This window comes from Agelaius phoeniceus, chromosome 10, assembly GCF_051311805.1.
Source record: "Agelaius phoeniceus isolate bAgePho1 chromosome 10, bAgePho1.hap1, whole genome shotgun sequence".
NCBI classification, from domain to species: Eukaryota; Metazoa; Chordata; class Aves; order Passeriformes; family Icteridae; genus Agelaius; species Agelaius phoeniceus.
The window spans coordinates 18,237,189-18,254,954 of record NC_135274.1 but is presented as its reverse complement, the minus strand read 5'-3'; the positions used below and the strand labels follow the sequence as shown (position 1 = coordinate 18,254,954).

At 61.1% G+C, this 17,766-nt stretch overlaps 4 protein-coding genes across 6 annotated transcripts in view; all 4 read right to left on the bottom strand.

Moving 5' to 3' along the window:
* Positions 1 to 105: 105 nt before the first annotated feature.
* On the bottom strand, positions 106 to 3,705 carry LOC129124366 (intestinal-type alkaline phosphatase-like). The gene is made up of 11 exons (XM_077184041.1): positions 3,292 to 3,705; positions 2,665 to 2,781; positions 2,416 to 2,552; positions 2,041 to 2,275; positions 1,744 to 1,916; positions 1,518 to 1,652; positions 1,357 to 1,429; positions 1,141 to 1,273; positions 857 to 1,050; positions 627 to 719; positions 106 to 538 (listed from the first exon to the last, which is right to left on the bottom strand). The coding sequence occupies exons 1-11, from the start codon at positions 3,353 to 3,355 to the stop codon at positions 258 to 260; spliced, it is 1,635 nt and encodes a 544-aa protein (XP_077040156.1). The 5' UTR covers positions 3,356 to 3,705; the 3' UTR covers positions 106 to 257.
* Positions 3,706 to 7,380: 3,675 nt separating this feature from the next.
* Positions 7,381 to 11,183, bottom strand: LOC129124345 (intestinal-type alkaline phosphatase-like). Its single transcript, XM_054639263.2, has 11 exons — positions 10,603 to 11,183; positions 9,952 to 10,068; positions 9,724 to 9,839; positions 9,334 to 9,508; positions 9,017 to 9,189; positions 8,791 to 8,925; positions 8,630 to 8,702; positions 8,414 to 8,546; positions 8,130 to 8,323; positions 7,887 to 7,997; positions 7,381 to 7,794 (listed from the first exon to the last, which is right to left on the bottom strand). The coding sequence occupies exons 1-11, from the start codon at positions 10,664 to 10,666 to the stop codon at positions 7,532 to 7,534; spliced, it is 1,554 nt and encodes a 517-aa protein (XP_054495238.1). The 5' UTR covers positions 10,667 to 11,183; the 3' UTR covers positions 7,381 to 7,531.
* Positions 11,184 to 11,278: 95 nt separating this feature from the next.
* On the bottom strand, positions 11,279 to 13,911 carry LOC129124511 (intestinal-type alkaline phosphatase-like). The gene is made up of 9 exons (XM_077184042.1): positions 13,652 to 13,911; positions 13,403 to 13,577; positions 13,131 to 13,303; positions 12,926 to 13,060; positions 12,778 to 12,847; positions 12,527 to 12,665; positions 12,225 to 12,433; positions 11,966 to 12,082; positions 11,279 to 11,689 (listed from the first exon to the last, which is right to left on the bottom strand). The coding sequence occupies exons 1-9, from the start codon at positions 13,877 to 13,879 to the stop codon at positions 11,403 to 11,405; spliced, it is 1,533 nt and encodes a 510-aa protein (XP_077040157.1). The 5' UTR covers positions 13,880 to 13,911; the 3' UTR covers positions 11,279 to 11,402.
* Positions 13,912 to 16,020: 2,109 nt separating this feature from the next.
* The window catches only part of DIS3L2 (DIS3 like 3'-5' exoribonuclease 2), a 180,146-nt gene continuing 178,400 nt past the window's right edge, over positions 16,021 to 17,766 (bottom strand). For all 3 annotated transcript variants that reach the window (XM_077184037.1, XM_054639416.2, XM_077184038.1), the window contains exon 22: positions 16,021 to 16,559. In XM_077184037.1, the coding sequence (XP_077040152.1) occupies positions 16,461 to 16,559 (99 nt within the window). In that variant the 3' untranslated portion in view covers positions 16,021 to 16,460. The remainder of the gene's footprint in view (positions 16,560 to 17,766) is intronic.

Genomic DNA, 17,766 nt, shown 5'->3' with positions numbered 1-17,766 from the left:
CCATGGCCAAGGGATGGGAGCAGTGGGCAGCACCCCCTGCCCTGCCCACATGGCACAGGCACCCCCAATCCACGAACACGCCTGTCCCACCAGTGTCACACTGCGTGTTTATTTAACCCCCCAGTGCCCGGGACTCGGTGTCCCCATGGCTGCTGCATCCAGAGCAGGGATGCTTCAGAAAGCTGCCTGCAGGTGCCACACCATGGGGAGGGAGGGGAACGTGAGTGTGTCCTGTGGGAGGCCCTAGGGACACAGGATCAACGGAAGAGGGGCAGAAGGAGGGCAGGCAGGAGCAGGGCCAGGGGGGTGCCGCGGATGCCGGGGCCAGAGTTCCGCTGGCGGCAGTCAGTGTAGGGCTCGATGCAGGCGGCGTAGGCCATGGCATGGGCTACATAGGTCTGCTCCTGCACTCCGTGGAAGAGGTGGGCCATGGGGCCCTTGGCCAGGATGGCCACGTCCTCACCACCATGGGTCTCTGAAGCCAGTGGCACAGCTGCCTGTGGGCGGTACTCGAACTGCACTGTGGAGGGGAGAGAAGGAGGTGAGGTGGGGCAATGAGGGCCCCCAGCCCCACCCCACCACCCAAGCCATGGCCTCTGTGTCCTCACTGGCTGTTTCTGGGTCCACGTTAGGCCGTACACCGCCTGGGTATCCTGGCCCATTCCCGTAGAGGATTGATGTGTAGTTCTTCCCGTCAGTAGTTTTCTTTTGGCCCAGAGCTGGGGAAGGGGAAATGGAGGAGGAGGATGAGGAGGAGAAGGATGAGGAGAATCAGCCAAGGAACACCCATATCATCCCTCGGCCACAGTCAGGGTGGCACAGGGATGGCTGTACCCAGGACAGGGCAGAGCCCCACCGAAGATGGAGGAACCGCGCAGGGTGTAACCCCCGAAGGCGAAGACGTGTGAGTGGTCAGCGGTGATGACGGTGAGGGTGTCAGACTCGTCTGTCATGGTGCCCGCCCGCTCGATGGCGCAGTCAAACTCCACTGCCTCCGTCAGCGCCTTATGGGCTGCGCCATCATGGTGGCCGTGGTCGATTCTGCCACCTGCAGATGGACACCCATGGTGGGCTGGGGACTCCCTACCCCCATCCTACAGCCCCCTCCCTGGCCCTGGGGGCACAAGCCCCAACTTATCTTCCACAAAGAGGTAGAAGCCTTTGGGGTTCCTGCTCAGGATGGTGATGGCTGCCTCTGTCATCTCGGTGAGAGACGGGTCCAGGGTGGTGTTACGCACCAGGTTGTACTTTGTGTCCACAGGTTCAAAGAGACCTGTGAGGGAATGTGTTGGGGACAGCATCAGTGGCTGAGTGTCCCAGCACCTCTTGGGTCCTGGCACAGGGGTCATTTGTTACCCATCAAATAATTCACTTTGGGGTCGGCAGCAGCTGCCATCATCTCCGTCTTGTTCCAGACATAGCGGGCACCCTGTGGGCAAATCCCCGGGGGGGTGAGTGGGTGCCTGTCCCTGTGCCAGGGGCAGTGGGCTGAGGAGCGTCCCTGATGCATCACGCACCGGCCGTGCCTCCAGCCACATGTTGATGAGGTTGTTGCCATCCTCGCGTATCCCATTCTGGTTGCTGTCGGCGGGGTACTCAGGGTCCGGCGTCCCCACGGGGGTCATGTATTTCCGACCACCACCCAGGATCACCTGCAGAGGATGAGGTGGACAAATGGTGTTAGTGGGGGTGCCCTGAGAGGGGTCTGTCGCTGCAGCCTCTCCTCCCGCGTGTGGCGCTCACATTGATGTCGACGTTGTGGACCAGCTGCCAGGCGATGTCTTTGCAGCCCCGCTGCCGCGCCTCCTGGGGCATGCTGGCATCCGCGTACCACTCCCGGTTCACCACGTGAGCGTAGGTTCCCGAGGGTGATGCGTGCTGCACCCGCGTCGTGGTCACGATGCCCACTGCCTTCCCTGCCAAACCCCACACATCAGGCCCCAACCAAGGACCCCAACAGGGTCCCCACCACCGAGGGAAGTCCCCAGTGTGGCACCCCTTGACCCCCTGGTGTCTCCCCAGCCCTGCATCCCCCGTTACCAGCTCTGCGGGCTCGCTCCATCACTGAGATCACCTCATTGCCAAACGTGGTGCTGCACTGTGAGTGGCGGGCGGCCGCGCTCACCCCTATGGTCTGGTAGTTGCCCTTCACCCCGCAGAGATAGGCTGTGGCTGTCCCTGCACTGTCAGGGACCTGCCTGTCCACATTGTAGGTCTGCCGAGGATAGAGGGACTCAGGGCAGGGGTCTCCAGTGGGGTGTCCCCTGAGCACCCCGTGCCACAAACATTCACTCACTCATAAACACATGTGGCACAGGGAGGGACCCCATACAAAACATGCGTGCAGCTCTGGGCTGCCAGCAGCCCCATGCCTGGGAAAACCTGGCCCCATGCCAAGGATCACCATGGCCCTATGCCCAGCATGCCGGAATTTACCTTAGACAGAGCCACGTAGGGGAAAGCATCCAGAGCAAGAGGGGTCTCAGGGCCGAGCTTCCCCTGCTGCTGCCCCTTAAGGATGCGGGTGGCTGTGATGGTGGGGATCCCGAATCCTGGGCAGAGAGAGGGTCCTGGTCACCCTCGGGACCAGGTGCCCTGCACACATCCCACTCAGCAGAGTACTGGCCATGTCAGCCTGCTTGCTGGGGTGCCAGCTGGACTCACCATCCCCAAGGAAAATGATGAGGTTTTTTGCTTCGTGTATCCTGGGCTGGATATTGAGGGAGGCTTCGATGGCTTCAGCTGCCTGCTTGTACCAGAAGGATGGATTCTCCTCCTCCGCTGGGACAATGCAAACGCCCATCAGTCCCAGCACAACAGGACCTGCACCCCTGGGGCACCCCTGAGGGGTACGCAGAGCCCAGGGATACTTGTTCCCTCTCACATGGACCAGGTGGTTTGGGGGTTGTTTGGGGTAGGGGGAGACTGTGCAGGCTTGCACTGACTGCCTGGTCCCAGGGCCCTGGGGCAGGGAACAAGGGGGGACAGCAAAACCAGACATGACGGGGAGTTATCTGGTGAGTGGGATAGAGCCAAATCCATGGTAGGGAGGGGTAATAGAGGATACAGGCGCTTCCCCCAGACCAGCCCCCAGCACAGAAGCAAGTGAAAATCCGGAGGAAAAGTGGTGCCTGAGAAAGGCAGGGGTGACTAAGCCCCATGGATTCCTGTTCAGCTGGGCAGCCCCAGCTCCCCTCCCCAGGCCCTCCTTGTGGCCAGCCAGGCTGACAGCCTGCTTCCCTGGGCACCCACCGCAGCCAGCCGGGCACCCGGCCCCGTCCTTGTCCCCACCTGGAATGACAGCGGTGCCGAACCCTGCGCAGAGGCAGAGGCTGAGGGATGCCAGGAGCTGCATGCTGTGATCTGACAGGCCAACGCTGCTGGCAGTGTCTGTAAATCCAGCAGCTGTGGGAGGGACTTTGGACAGGGATCAGCCCTAGCAGGGTGTGTGGAGGTGTGTGTCACCACATCTCTGCTGAGTGCAAAGGCCGCGGCCTGGGCTCGTGTCACCTCCTTGGCACAAGGCCCTGTGCCTGCTGGGCACACATGGGCTTGGGGCACAGACAGATGCAGGGACAAGAGGAAGTGCAGTGATAGCATTAAATCCTGCCCTGGGCACCCTGGCTGTGGTGCCAGGCAGGGCAATGCCCTGTCCCAGGCTGCCATGGGCAGCTCTGAGCTGGGAAAAGGGTGGGTATGGGGAGCACCTGGGGTCACTCATGCACCGAGCACCCTGCTCTCTTCCCAGGCTTTCATGGGCAATAAATCCATGGATGTGGACTAAAACTCTGCTCCTTGCTCAGCCCTTGATAGGAATGTACCAACCCTTGTGTACAGTGCTCCAACCAGGAAAAGCTGGGCAGGACATTGTCTCTCCTCACCCACATTTCATCACCTCCTGCACCCCAGTGCCTGCAGTGCTGGTCCCAGGGGAGAGCCAGGAGGCACAGCCAGCTGGGGAGGCAGGCACAGGGCAGCACCTCAGGAGGTGATGGCCACTGCGAGCCTTCGCAGGACGGATGGAGACAAACAACCTGATGTGTTTATTGCATCCCTTGGTCCTGCCCACAGTGGGACACAGGCAGAGCCTCTCAGCCCCTCCCTGTGAGGGCAGCCATGCAGAGGGCCAGGAGGGCCAGCAGGAGCTGTGGGGAGCACCGTGGGCCATGGGAGGCCCTGCGGGCTGCCCTGCACCCGGGCTCTGTGGCATAGGGCTCGAGGCAGGCAGCGTAGGCCATGGCATGGGCGATGTAGTGCTGCTCCTGCACCCCGTGGAACAGGTGGGCCATGGGGCCCTGGGCCAGCACCACCACGTCTTCCCCACTGTGAGTCTCTGTCTCCAGGGGCACAGCTGCCTGCTGTCTGTAGTCCTTGTCCTCTGCAGGGGAGAGAGGAGAAATGAGGCTGGGGGTCTGGCTCACTGACGTGTCACGGGGCTGGGGGACAGCTCCCACCACACCTGCATCACTGTGATTTCTGCAGGGGGTGTGGGTGGGGTGTGATTGGGGGTGGGTGTGAGTGGACAGGGTGTATGGGGGCTGGGGTGTGTGTGAGGGCTGCAGGTTTCAGCTCCCGTCCAGGAAAGCAAAGGGGGCAAAGAGGATGAGGGAGATGGGGGAGGAAGGCTGGAGGTGCCCGTGGCTGTGCGGGCAGCGCTGCGGCTGTGTGAGTGGAGGGAGGCTGGTGCAGGGAGTTGTGGGGAGCTGAGCCAGAGAGAGAGGAGAGGGTGCATGTGTGTGTGTGTGTGTGTGTGCATTGAGCAGGGGTGAAATGGAACAATGTTCCCGTGTAGGCATGTGAGCATCCATAGGTGTGTGTCCAGAGGGTTGAGTTACCTGTGTGCTTGTGTGTGTGTGTGAGTGTGCAGGTACGTGCAAGTGTGCTCAGGTGTGTGTTTGGTTGGAGGCTGTGCCTGTGGTTGCAGCACAGCAGGGCTGTGTGTGAAGAGTGAGGGTGTCCATGCAGCTCACCATGCAGGCTGCAGCACAGCAATGGGGCTGCTCTGGGGCAGGTGGGGGACACCAGGGAGCAGAGATGGGGCAGAGAGTGGTGTCAGCATAGGGCAGGCTGTGAGGCAGCCCATGTACCAGTTAGGCCATGGAGCAGGGGCCTGCTCTGTGCCCAGCACTCCCAGCCTGTTGCATGCTGCCTGCTGCAGCTCCAGCAGCCTCCAGCAGGAGGGAAACTGAGGCAGCGACCTGCCCATTCCTGGCGCTGCTCCAGCACACTGGCATCCTTGGCTCCAGGGACACCAGGGCCACTCTGCGATACAGGGAAGGTGAGGGGTGCCTGGCCCGGCACAGGGCCCTCCCTCTGCTCACCCAGTGCCCATCTCTTGTTCCAGATCGACCAGGACGGGCTGACCCTGCCCGAACGGACCCTCTACCTGGGGCAGGATGAGGAGAGTGAGAAGGTGAGGGGGGCACAACGCGTCCTTGGGGACAACAGGAGAGGGAGCAGCAGCCAGCAGGACTGGCAGACAGAGGGCACCCAGTGCCAGCAGTGCTGGGGACTGGGTGCCACAGGACAGTGGGGGGTGGCCCTGAGCATCCCTTTCTTGCTGCCTGGTGGGAGGCTGGAAAGGCTGGAGGGGGTCCCCTCCAGGGTGGCATGGAGTGGGGGTCCCCATGCCCCCCTGACAGTGCCTGCCCTGGCAGCTCAAGTGGAAGCGCTTGCTGGATCGCATCTTCCATGACGACTTCTCGGAGGAGGAGGAGGTGGTGCTGCTGGCCACCGACTACATGCACAAGGTGTCCAACCTCATCCGTGTGACACCCAGCAGGTGAGGGGGGCTGGCACCTCCTGTGCCCCTGGCACCTTTCCCGGCCTGGCAGGGGAGACAGGACAGCTGTGCCTGGAACCCCCCACCATCACCCTCCTCCTGGTGCGGGAAGGCCGGGCTGGGCACAGGAAATCTGGGAAAGCTTGTGGGAAAGGCGCTGTTGTGAGCCCCACAGCATCCTGGTCATGCCTGGACACCTGCTGAGCCACCCATGCCAGAGGTCACCAGACTCATGGCACATCAGGGAGGGACGTGGTGCCAGCCTGTCCCTGTGGCCCACCAGCCATGGCCCGCTGTGTCTCCGAGCAGAGGTGTCCCCGAGCAGCAGTGTCCCCATCCTGGCACATGCTCCCACCCTCCCTGTGCCTGGGGACATGCTGAGGCCGCCCCTGTCCCTGTCCCAGGATCCTTCACAACTACATGCTGTGGCGCATCGTGGTGGTGCTGAGCGAGCACCTCTCCACCCCCTTCCGCAATGCCATCCACGAGCTCTCCAAGGAGATGGAGGGCAATGAGAAGCAGCTGGAGCCGGGTAAGATCTGCCTGAGCCAGGCCAACAAGCACTTTGGAATGGCCCTGGGAGCTCTCTTTGCTGACATGGGGGGGCTCAAACTCGCCTACTACGTGAGTGTCCCCCCACCCTGGGTGCCACAGCCATGGGCAGCTGCTTATGCCATCCCTGTTGAGGCGGAGGAGATGCCCAAACCCTCCTTACTCCCTGCAGCAAGGGAGTGGTCAGGATCCTGATTGCTGCTTGCTGGGGGTTTGGGGGTGGGTCCAGGGTGGGTTTGGGGGAGTACCCAGGCCATGCTGAGGGCATCCCTTGTTTTCCAGGCCTACCAGAAGTGGGTGAGGGAGCACGGCCCGGAGCATCCCCTGCACCACATGAAATACACACATGACCAGCTCTTCTTCATCGCCTTTGCCCAGGTGAGCCCCTGTCCTCCTCACATGTAACAGCTATTGGGGCAGGAGGGTCACCTTGTATGGGGCCAGTAGCCCAAGGGGATGGGGAGAGAGCCCTGTGGGACCCAGGACCAATGGCCAGGAGCTGGGCTCGGCTGCATCATCAGGTCCTGGGCTCAGGGTACACAGCTCAGCTCTGAAGGAGCACCCCACACTGTCCTATTGTTCCTGTGGATCCTACAATAATAAATTAGTGTGTCCCTCATGACTTCCAGAGCATCAGAGTGACAAATACATTCAATCCCAAAATTCTAGGAAAAACTGCAGCCTGGCAGCTTATAGTCAAGGCAGGGGGAGGACTTCACTGTCTCCAAGGGGCTGCCCCATGCCAAAAGCCTCCCCTGCACGGTGCCCTCCCCATGCCAGGCCTCTGTCCATGCACCAGCCCTGCCGAGGTGGGCACAGCAGCGCATCTGGGCCGGGCGATGCCGGCCTGCTTGGGAGCCCAGGCACACGGACACTGCTGTATTTTCCGCTGCTGTTTCTGGTCAATAAAGCACTGGATATGCTGGGTGGCTGCCAGGGGCCATGGCCAAGGGATGGGAGCAGTGGGCAGCACCCCCTGCCCTGCCCACATGGCACAGGCACCCCCACTCCACGAACACGCCCGTCCCACCAGTGTCACACTGCGTGTTTATTTAACCCCCCAGTGCCCGGGACTCAGTGTCCCCATGGCTGCTGCATCCAGAGCAGGGATGCTTCAGAAAGCTGCCTGCAGGTGCCACACCATGGGGAGGGAGGGGAACATGAGTGTGTCCCGTGGGGGGCCCTAGGGACACAGGATCAACGGAAGAGGGGCAGAAGGAGGGCAGGCAGGAGCAGGGCCAGGGGGGTGCCGTGGATGCCGGGGCCAGAGTTCCGCTGGCGGCAGTCAGTGTAGGGCTCGATGCAGGCGGCGTAGGCCATGGCATGGGCTACATAGGTCTGCTCCTGCACTCCGTGGAAGAGGTGGGCCATGGGGCCCTTGGCCAGGATGGCCACGTCCTCACCACCATGGGTCTCTGAAGGCAGTGGAACAGCTGCCTGTGGCTGGTAATCGAAGTGCACTGTGGAGGGGAGAGAAGGAGGTGAGGTGGGGAGGGAAATGATGGCCCCCAGCCCCACCCCACCACCCAAGCCATGGCCTCCGTGTCCTCACTGGCTGTTTCTGGGTCCACATTGGGCCGGTCAGGGCCGGGGTATCCTGGCCCATTCCCGTAGAGGATTGATGTGTAGTTCTTCCCGTCACTGGCTTTCGTAGGCGCCAGACCTGGAGAAGGGGCAGTGGAGGAGGAGGAGGATGAGGAGGATCAGCCAAGGAACACCCATATCATCCCTCGGCCACAGTCAGGGCACCCCTGGGCACAGGGCTGGCTGTACCCAGGACAGGGCAGAGCCCCACCGAAGATGGAGGAGCCGCGCAGGGTGTAACCCCCGAAGGTGAAGACGTGTGAGTGGTCCGCAGTGATGACGGTGAGGGTGTCAGACTCGTCTGTCATGGTGCCCGCCCGCTCGATGGCGCAGTCAAACTCCACTGCCTCCGTCAGCGCCTTATGGGCTGCACCCTCATGGTGGCCGCGGTCGATTCTGCCACCTGCAGATGGACACCCATGGTGGGCTGGGGACTCCCTACCCCCATCCTACAGCCCCCTCCCTGGCCCTGGGGGCACAAGCCCCAACTTATCTTCCACAAAGAGGTAGAAGCCTTTGGGGTTCCTGCTCAGGACGGTGATGGCTGCCTCTGTCATCTCGCTGAGTGAGGGGTCCAGGGTGGTGTTACGCACCAGGTTGTACTTTGTGTCCACGGGTTCAAAGAGACCTGTGAGGGAATGTGTTGGGGACAGCATCAGTGGCTGAGTGTCCCAGCACCTCTTGGGTCCTGGCACAGGGGTCATTTGTTACCCATCAAATAATTCACTTTGGGGTCGGCAGCAGCTGCCATCATCTCCGTCTTGTTCCAGACATAGCGGGCACCCTGTGGGCAAATCCCCGGGGGGGTGAGTGGGTGCCTGTCCCTGTGCCAGGGGCAGTGGGCTGAGGAGCGTCCCTGATGCATCACGCACCGGCCGTGCCTCCAGCCACATGTTGATGAGGTTGTTGCCATCCTCGCGTATCCCATTCTGGTTGCTGTCGGCGGGGTACTCAGGGTCCGGCGTCCCCACGGGGGTCATGTATTTCCGACCACCACCCAGGATCACCTGCAGAGGATGAGGTGGACAAATGGTGTTAGTGGGGGTGCCCTGAGAGGGGTCTGTCGCTGCAGCCTCTCCTCCCGCGTGTGGCGCTCACATTGATGTCGACGTTGTGGACCAGCTGCCAGGCGATGTCTTTGCAGCCCTGCTGCCGCGCCTCCTGGGGCATGCTGGCATCCGCGTACCACTCCCGGTTCACCACGTGAGCGTAGGTTCCCGAGGGTGATGCGTGCTGCACCCGCGTCGTGGTCACGATGCCCACTGCCTTCCCTGCCAAACCCCGCACATCAGGCCCCAACCAAGGACCCCAACAGGGTCCCCACCACCAAGTTATGGCATTCCCACTGTGGGGAAGCCATTGGTGTGGCGCCCCTTGTTCCCCCATGCTCCCCTCAGCCCTGCATCCCCCGTTACCAGCTCTGCGGGCTCGCTCCATCACTGAGATCACCTCGTTGCCAAACGTGGTGCTGCACTCCCCGTACCGGGCGGCCGCGCTCACCCCTATGGTCTTGTAGTTGCCCTTCACCCCGCAGAGATAGGCTGTGGCTGTCCCTGCACTGTCAGGGACATGCCTGTCTACATTGTAGGTCTGCCAAGGATAGAGGGACTCAGGGCAGGGGTCTCCAGTGGGGTCTCCATGCAGCAACCCCTGCCACAATCCTTCTCTCATGTATGTTGTGTATGGGGAGGGACCCCATACACCCCATATGTGCAGCTCTGGACTGCCAGCAGCCCCATGCCTGGGATAACCATGGCCCCATGCCCAGGATCGCCACGGCACCTTTCCAGCATGCTGGAATTTACCTTAGACAGAGCCATGTAGGGGAAAGCATCCAGAGCAAGAGGGGTCTCAGGGCCGAGCTTCCCCTGCTGCTGCCCCTTAAGGATGCGGGTGGCTGTGATGGTGGGGATCCCGAATCCTGGGCAGAGAGAGGGTCCTGGTCACCCTCGGGACCAGGTGCCCTGCACACATCCCACTCAGCAGAGTACTGGCCATGTCAGCCTGCTTGCTGGGGTGCCAGCTGGACTCACCATCCCCAAGGAAAATGATGAGGTTTTTCGCTTCGTGTATCCTGGGCTGGATATTGAAGGAGGCTTTGATGGCTTCAGCTGCCTGCCTGTACCAGAAGGATGGATTCTCCTCCTCCGCTGGGACAGTGCAAACGCCCATCAGTCCCAGCACAACAGGACCTGCACCCCTGGGGCACCCCTGAGGGGTACGCAGAGCCCAGGGATACTTGTTTCCTGCACACTCCCATGCTGGGGCCTCCTCTCACATGGACCAGGTGGTTTGGGGGCTGTTTGGGGTGGGGGGAGACTGTGCAGGCTTGCACTGACTGCCTGGTCCCAGGGCCCTGGGGCAGGGAACAAGGGGGGACAGCAAAACCGACATGACAGGGAGTTATCTGGTGAGTGGGATAGAGCCAAATCCATGGTAGGGAGGGGTAATAGAGGATACAGGCGCTTCCCCCAGACCAGCCCCCAGCACAGAAGCAAGTGAAAATCTGGGGGAAAAGTGGTGCCCGAGAAGGGCAGGGGTGACTAAGCCCCATGGATTCCTGTTCAGCTGGGCAGCCCCAGCTCCCCTCCCCAGGCCCTCCTTGTGGCCAGCCAGGCTGACAGCCTGCTTCCCTGGGCACCCACCGCAGCCAGCCGGGCACCCGGCCCCGTCCTTGTCCCCACCTGGAATGACAGCGGTGCCGAACCCTGCGCAGAGGCAGAGGCTGAGGGATGCCAGGAGCTGCATGCTGTGATCTGACAGGCCAACGCTGCTGGCAGTGTCTGTAAATCCAGCAGCTGTGGGAGGGACTTTGGACAGGGATCAGCCCTAGCAGGGTGTGTGGAGGTGTGTGTCACCACATCTCTGCTGAGTGCAAAGGCCGCGGCCTGGGCTCGTGTCACCTCCTTGGCACAAGGCCCTGTGCCTGCTGGGCACACATGGGCTTGGGGCACAGACAGATGCAGGGACAAGTGGAAGTGCAGTGATAGCATTAAATCCTGCCCTGGGCACCCTGGCTGTGGTGCCAGGCAGGGCAATGCCCTGTCCCAGGCTGCCATGGGCAGCTCTGAGCTGGGATAAGGGTGGGTATGGGGAGCACCTGGGGTCACTCGTGCACCGAGCACCCTGCTCTCTTCCCAGGCTTTCATGGGCAATAAATCCATGGATGTGGACTAAAACTCTGCTCCTTGCTCAGCCCTTGATAGGAATGTACCAACCCTTGTGTACAGTGCTCCAACCAGGAAAAGCTGGGCAGGACATTGTCTCTCCTCACCCACATTTCATCACCTCCTGCACCCCAGTGCCTGCAGTGCTGGTCCCAGGGGAGAGCCAGGAGGCACAGCCAGCTGGGGAGGCAGGCACAGGGCAGCACCTCAGGAGGTGATGGCCACTGCGAGCCTTCGCAGGACGGATGGAGACAAACAACCTGATGTGTTTATTGCATCCCTTGGTCCTGCCCACAGTGGGACACAGGCAGAGCCTCTCAGCCCCTCCCTGTGAGGGCAGCCATGCAGAGGGCCAGGAGGGCCAGCAGGGGCTGTGGGGAGCACCGTGGGCCATGGGAGGCCCTGCGGGCTGCCCTGCACCCGGGCTCTGTGGCATAGGGCTCGAGGCAGGCAGCGTAGGCCATGGCATGGGCGATGTAGTGCTGCTCCTGCACCCCGTGGAACAGGTGGGCCATGGGGCCCTGGGCCAGCACCACCACGTCTTCCCCACTGTGAGTCTCTGTCTCCAGGGGCACAGCTGCCTGCTGTCTGTAGTCCTTGTCCTCTGCAGAGGAGAGAGGAGAAATGAGGCTGGGGGTCTGGCTCACTGACATGTCACGGGGCTGGGGGACAGCTCCCACCACTCCTGCATCACTGTGATTTCTGCAGGGGGTGACTCCTGAGCCTCACAGTGGTACCAGGACCCGGTGTGCCATCCATGGCCATGCCAGTGGGATACTGTCCCCAGCCACTCTGTGCCTCCACCCAATCCCCAGTAGATTCACTGAGAATCTGTCCCCAGCCACCCCTTGGCTCTGCCTCATCCCCAGCAGACTGGTACCTGCAGCAGGGAGGCTGGCAGCTGGACGGGCCCCATCACGGATGCTGTAGCCTGGACCATTGCCATAGAGGATGCTGGTGTAGGCTCGCTTGTCCTTGGCTTTCCTGGGGGCCAGCCCTTGCACAGGGAAAGGCATTGTCACCCCCTGTCCCAGCTGGGTACCCCTCCCCAGCTCCCTGCCTGGGCAAGCTCAGCCTCCCTTGGGAGCAACAGGGTGAGGTGGAAAGAGGGATGCTCACTGCCCCTCTCCAGGACCCACCAAAGATGGAGTTGCCCCGTGGTGTGCTGCCCCCAAAAGTGAAGACATGGGAGTGATCGGCCGTCACCACGGTCAGGGTGTCAGCAGGGGAGGTGAGCTCTCCTGCCCGTGCCACCGCCCGGTCCAGCATCACAGCCTCCATCAGCGCCTGCTTGGCTCGGCCACTGTGGTGGCCATGGTCGATTCTGCCACCTGCATGGGGAATGTGGCTGTCACCCTCTCCCTGGTCCCCTTGCATGGCCACCTACTCCCAGGATGTACATCCCACCTCAGCCCCAGCCACATTGCCCGCCTGGAGTTACTCATCTTCCACAAAGAGGAAGAAGCCCTTGGGGTTCCTGCGCAGGATGCGGATGGCCTTCTCCATCATCTCCACGATGGAGGGGTCTGTGGATGTGTTGCGGTTCAGCTCATACTTCATGTCCTTGGGCTCGAAGAGGCCTGGGGGAGGAGGGTGAGGGGGTCCATGCCGGGGCTGCTTTGTGCCTCTGCTGACATGTCCAGAGAGGGGAGGAGGAAGCATTGCCACTGGGGCAGCCAGTGATGCTCCTACCCATAAGGTGGCTCACAGAGTCATCTTTGACAGCATCCAGGCCCTTCTTGTCCCAGACATAGCGGGCACCCTGCCAGCGAGAGCAGAACCTGTGCCAATGACACACACCCTGTGCCCGGGGTTCCCTCTCCTCTCCCCCACACACTACCTGCTTGGCACTCAGCCACTCAGCAATCAAGTCCCGGCCGTCCTTCCTGGTGCCATTTTGGTCCGGGTCCTCTGGGTACTCGGGGTCTGGAGTCTGCCTGGGGGTCATGTACATCCTCCCGCCGCCCATGATCACCTGCCGGGGAGCTCAGCACACCCTGCCAGTGTTCCACGGCCCCCCCTCCCGCTCCCGCTCCCCAGCTCACATTGATGTCAGTGTTGTGCACCAGCTGGTAGGCAATGTCCTTGCAGCCGTCCTGCAGGGCCTCCTTGGGCATGTTGGCGTCAGCGTACCAGCTCCGGCTGGCTGAGTGCGCGTAGGCTGCCCCGGGGGACGCGTGCTGCACCCGCGTGGTCGTCACGATGCCCACAGACTTGCCTGCAGCGTGGCCAAGGGTTTACAGGGAGCCCATCCAGCCCTGCATGGCACTGGATGGCTGTGCCTGGCTTTCCAACAGGGTTTCCTGCTGCCCCATACCCGCCAGCCTGGCCCGGTGCAAGACGGAGTCCACCTCGTTGCCAAAGGTGGTGTGGCATTTTCCATAGACGGCTGCCCCGCTCAGGCCCAGAGTCTTGGCGTTGGCCTTCACCCCACAGAGGTAAGCGGTGCCCGTGCCAGCGCTGTCGGGCACCTGCCGGTCGATGGTGTAGGTCTGGAAGCAAGATGGGTGCAGTGGGGTTTCAAGCAGGGGCAGCAGGAGTGTCCCCCCAGCCCTGCCCCACTCACCTTGGCCAGGGCCATGTGGGGAAAGGTCTCCATGGCCAAGACGCTCTCCTCGCCCGAGCCACCGGCCAGCTGCCCCTTGTAGATCCGAGCTGCTGACATGGTGGACAGCCCCATGCCTGTGGCCATATCTGAGTCACTGGGGGGCAGGGGGCCAGACCAGGGACAGCCCTGCCCTCCCCAGGCACTGCCCAAGGGCTCGCCCCAGCCCCATCTTCTCATCAGCCACATCCCCTGGCTGTTGGGGAGCTGCAGGGCCTGGCAGTGACCTGGGGCACTCACCGTCACCCATGAAGAGGATGATGTTTTTGGCCCGCTGTGCTACTGGCTGCAAGGCCAGGGCCAACTCCAGCCTCCTCCTGGCACCTTTATTCCAGTAGCCCGGGGTCTTCTCAGCATCTGGAGGTGAGAGCAGAGCTGGGAGCCTCCAGGTGCACCCCTGGGGGTCCAGCATGCCCATCTCTACCCGAGGTGAATTTAGCTGCTATAAGCCCCCCCATGGAGGACCAGGAAGCCCCAGGAGATCAGCATGGTCTTTTTCAGATCAGCATTTCTCAGAAACCACCTGTAGAAGGGAAACTGAGGCACAGTTTGGCAGGGAAGTCCCCTGTACCTCTTGGCAGAGTGGATGAGGAGCCTGAGGATCAGCCACAGCAAGTGTGCAATGGCTGGGTAACCATGGCTGGCTGTGGCTATTGGGCCACTTTATCCAAAGTCAGGAATGGGGGGTGGGAGCAGCAGGGATGGGGTGGGGGGGCAGGGCCTGCTCTGGGGGGAAGCTGAGACCAACCCATTCAAAGGTTGTGGTCTCAGAGCACCCTGAGGTGGCTGTGAGGGCTCCCGTTTGCTGGCATCCCAAAGGGAGGTGACATGGTCCCTGGAGATCCCCAAAGAAGTGACACGAGCCCCAGCATCCCCCACCAGAGGGTCTTACCCCACTGTCCCACACGTCCCCTGTCAGCAGAGGCTGCAGCGGTGAGCTGGGCGAGGAGGCAGAGGAGCAGGCAGGTTCCAGAGGAAAGCGGCCGTGCCATGCTGCCCGCCCCGGCTCCTCCTGGAATGCTGCCTTAATCCAGGCCCAGGGACAGCCCTTTATGGCTCTTCCCTGTCCCGTGAGACAGACGATGGGCTGATAACATTCACCGACTATCTCCCAGCCCTCCCAGGGCCCTCCCAATGCCATCGCCCCACCCTGGGGCCATCCCTGCCCCCACGAGCAAGGCAGGACCTCCAGCCTGAGGACCAGGGCACCTCTGGGCCCCAGCTCCCAATGGGGGTGACTGCCTGTGGGCTCCTGGGGAGTGGGAGGGAGAGCACAGGGCAAAGGGCTGTTTTTGCAGACAGGCTGAGCTGGGCTAGGCTGGATTTGCCTGGTTTCTCCTGAGACAAACCCGAGGAGGGGGACACTGGCTGAGGGGTAGGGAGTGGATATAATGGCTTTGGTGTCAGTGTCCCCTGGTCCCCGCTCCCAGCAGAGTCACACGCTGCCTACCAGCTCTTGGGACAGCTGGTGCCTGACATGCTGGGTGCCCTGGGACAGCTCATGCCAGCACACTGCACAGCAGGGTACCTGCTGTGGGCGGGAACAGCCCCTGTCACCAGCATCAGGCGACATCCACCCACAATTGCACCAGGCCATCTGGAAGGACTCTACATGAACACAAGTCTTGGGGACTACAGGTGTCATTGATGGCTTCACCAGCTCCTAGGAAGTGTGCTGTGCCCAGCCCTGATCCCCCATCCTGACCCAGGCAGTTGAGGTTTGGCCAGCTCCTGGCTCCTGCAGATGGATCAATGTGCTGGTGCTGGCCATGGCTGTCATCACTGATGGGGCAGAGGGATGCAGGGCTCCCTCCCTGCCTGGCACAATGGATCCATTCCTTCTTGCCAGATGTCAATCCCTTCACCAGCCACTGCTTGTGATGATGTGGAGGCTGCCAGAGCAGCCCACGCCCCCAACACATCCTCAGAGTGTGGGTGGGGGACATGGGGACAGAGAGCTGGCAGAGGTGGCTGGAGATAGCAGAGGTCAGTTGGTCAGTGAGGCACTGGATGCAAGGACATGGTGCCACAGGGTCCCTGAGCAGGGTTAGGCTGGAGGCCAAGGTGTGAGGGACTGGAGCAGACACACAGGGACTCCTGGTGAAGTCAGAGGAACTGAAGGAATACCTGCAGGATCAGGAGCTGGGAACACCTGCCCTGATCTCACATCTTCTGGCCAAGCATATCTGAGGCTGGGACAGGCAGTGAGGCCAAATTCCATAATGCCTGGGAAGTGGCAGGCATGGGAAGGCAGGGGGCTGCCCAGAGGTGAATTACTGCTGGGAACATGGAGGGCACAAAATAAAACCTGCACGAGCTCCACACACAGCTGCTGACCCGGCTTTTATTACATGACACACAACCCTGCAAGAAACCCTCCTGCACGGCCCCATGGCTGCATCCCACTGTGTCCACATCCCACCTGGGATGGTGGAGCAGCCCCTCTCTGCTCCTGGGTACACATATCCCCTCTCTCAGCCCTCACCATGAGCACTGAAGCTGCAGATGGACACCACTGCCTTAAAAAAAAACATTAAGAAAGCATCATGCTAAAAATACCCAAGAGTAGAAATGTTCTGCCTGGGGCAGGCTCAAGCCCTGAGCCCTGCTCCCAGGCGGAGTTAAAATCCAAACCAGAAATAAAACCACAATGGTTTTAAAACTCAAAACCCCAAGTCTTTGTGGGTCCCTTCTGTCTCCAGCAGGTGCCGGAGCGGGGCCTGGGACGTGAGGGAGCATCAGCAGTGGGGAGCACACAGAGCCAGGGCTCTCACTTGTCCAAGCTTGGCCTCTTGAGCAGGGCACTGTACTTGAGGGGGCCACCATCTGCTGTCAGCACCACCTCCACCAGCGTGAAAATGGTGATCACCTTCATCAAGGGAGAGAAAGAGAGAAAAGAGGGTTTTCAGGCAGCTTGGAAACACACCAAGAGTTGCTTAAAGCTGTGTTGGCTTTTGCTGCCTCCATCAGTGCACCCATGAGGAACCAAGGAATAGGGCAGGATGGATTCAGACAGCTTTGCTGGAGTCCAGGGTGCTCCTAGGGCTGGAGGCAGGATCCTCAAGGGCAAACCCACGAACTCTGACACCAACCAGGGCATCCAAACCAACCTGAATGAGCCTCCCAAAACATCCTCACATATCCCAGCCTGATAATGCCCCACTCTTGCTCTCCACACAGTCTGGGAAGAATTGTGGGCATTTGTGCCCTTGGCTTTGGGTCCCAACCTCCCCTCAAGGCCACCCGTGCCTCTCCTCTCCAGCCACAGAATCACATCATCCCTAAATGGAGCTTGGCCAAGAGCCAAGCTGAGCTGTGGTGAGAAGGGTTTCCACATGACGTTGAGCATTTCATCAGCATCCCACAAGGAGGAAACAATGTGCCTGTGCTCCCACAGGGAGAGGAGACCCAGGAAGGGAGCACAATAGATAAGGGAGATGCAAGGGAACGAAGACCCCAGAAAATCAATCCCTCCTGTTCAGGAACTGCACTGCTGCTGCCATCTCCCTGCTCCTCCGACCCCAGCTCTTGCTGTGATTGATGGATTAGAAGTGGAAAGTATTGATCTGGTCTGTCCTTGAGGCACGTTAAGGAGCTGGCTGGGACATTGGGAAGGGCTGTCCTGGGGTCATGCACAGGCATTTGGGGACTTTGCTTGCTGGAGCCTGTTCCCTGTGCTGTATCAGGGCTCACTGGGGCCATCTGCTCAGGGCTGGCCCCACCAGAAGCAGGCTCAGAGCTACTGGTGTAACCTTGTCCAACCCTTCCCAGCTCATCCAGCACCAGCTGCTCCAGATTAATCATTCAGAACAGGAAAATCTCATTGAGACTTAAATGTACCAAAGTGGCCAGTGAGGAGCAACCTGCAGGAAAATCCTATCACAACTGGCTGCCAGAGAGCTGTGAGTTACTGAGCATCAGCTCCTGCCTGCCCCAGCTAGCTGCAGTGCAGGGGGTGGTGCTCAGGGGAAAGCCCCCCACATATGGGGGAGTCAAAGGGGGAGAATCAGGATCCTCCCTTGCAATCCTGCCTTATCCCTTTGCTGAACTGCTGTGAAACAGCACAATTTCACATC

What these genes read in the sequence shown, in the direction of transcription:
- LOC129124366 (XM_077184041.1), bottom strand. Translation starts at nt 3,355, where the DNA reads ATGCAGCTCCTGGCATCCCTCAGCCTCTGCCTCTGCGCAGGGTTCGGC. An exon ending in GGAGCGAGCCCGCAGAGCTG is followed by an intron (nt 1,917 to 2,040) that starts GTAACGGGGGAT and finishes GGGGTTTGGCAG; the next exon opens with GGAAGGCAGTGGGCATCGTG. An exon ending in TGTGGCTGGAGGCACGGCCG is followed by an intron (nt 1,430 to 1,517) that starts GTGCGTGATGCA and finishes ATTTGCCCACAG; the next exon opens with GGTGCCCGCTATGTCTGGAA.
- LOC129124345 (XM_054639263.2), bottom strand. Translation starts at nt 10,666, where the DNA reads ATGCAGCTCCTGGCATCCCTCAGCCTCTGCCTCTGCGCAGGGTTCGGC. An exon ending in CGGCACCGCTGTCATTCCAG is followed by an intron (nt 10,069 to 10,602) that starts GTGGGGACAAGG and finishes GCACTGTCCCAG; the next exon opens with CGGAGGAGGAGAATCCATCC. An exon ending in CATCATTTTCCTTGGGGATG is followed by an intron (nt 9,840 to 9,951) that starts GTGAGTCCAGCT and finishes CTCTCTGCCCAG; the next exon opens with GATTCGGGATCCCCACCATC.
- LOC129124511 (XM_077184042.1), bottom strand. Translation starts at nt 13,879, where the DNA reads ATGTGGCTGATGAGAAGATGGGGCTGGGGCGAGCCCTTGGGCAGTGCC. An exon ending in CTCTGTGAGCCACCTTATGG is followed by an intron (nt 12,666 to 12,777) that starts GTAGGAGCATCA and finishes CTCCTCCCCCAG; the next exon opens with GCCTCTTCGAGCCCAAGGAC. An exon ending in TGCCAGCCTCCCTGCTGCAG is followed by an intron (nt 11,690 to 11,965) that starts GTACCAGTCTGC and finishes TCTCCTCTGCAG; the next exon opens with AGGACAAGGACTACAGACAG.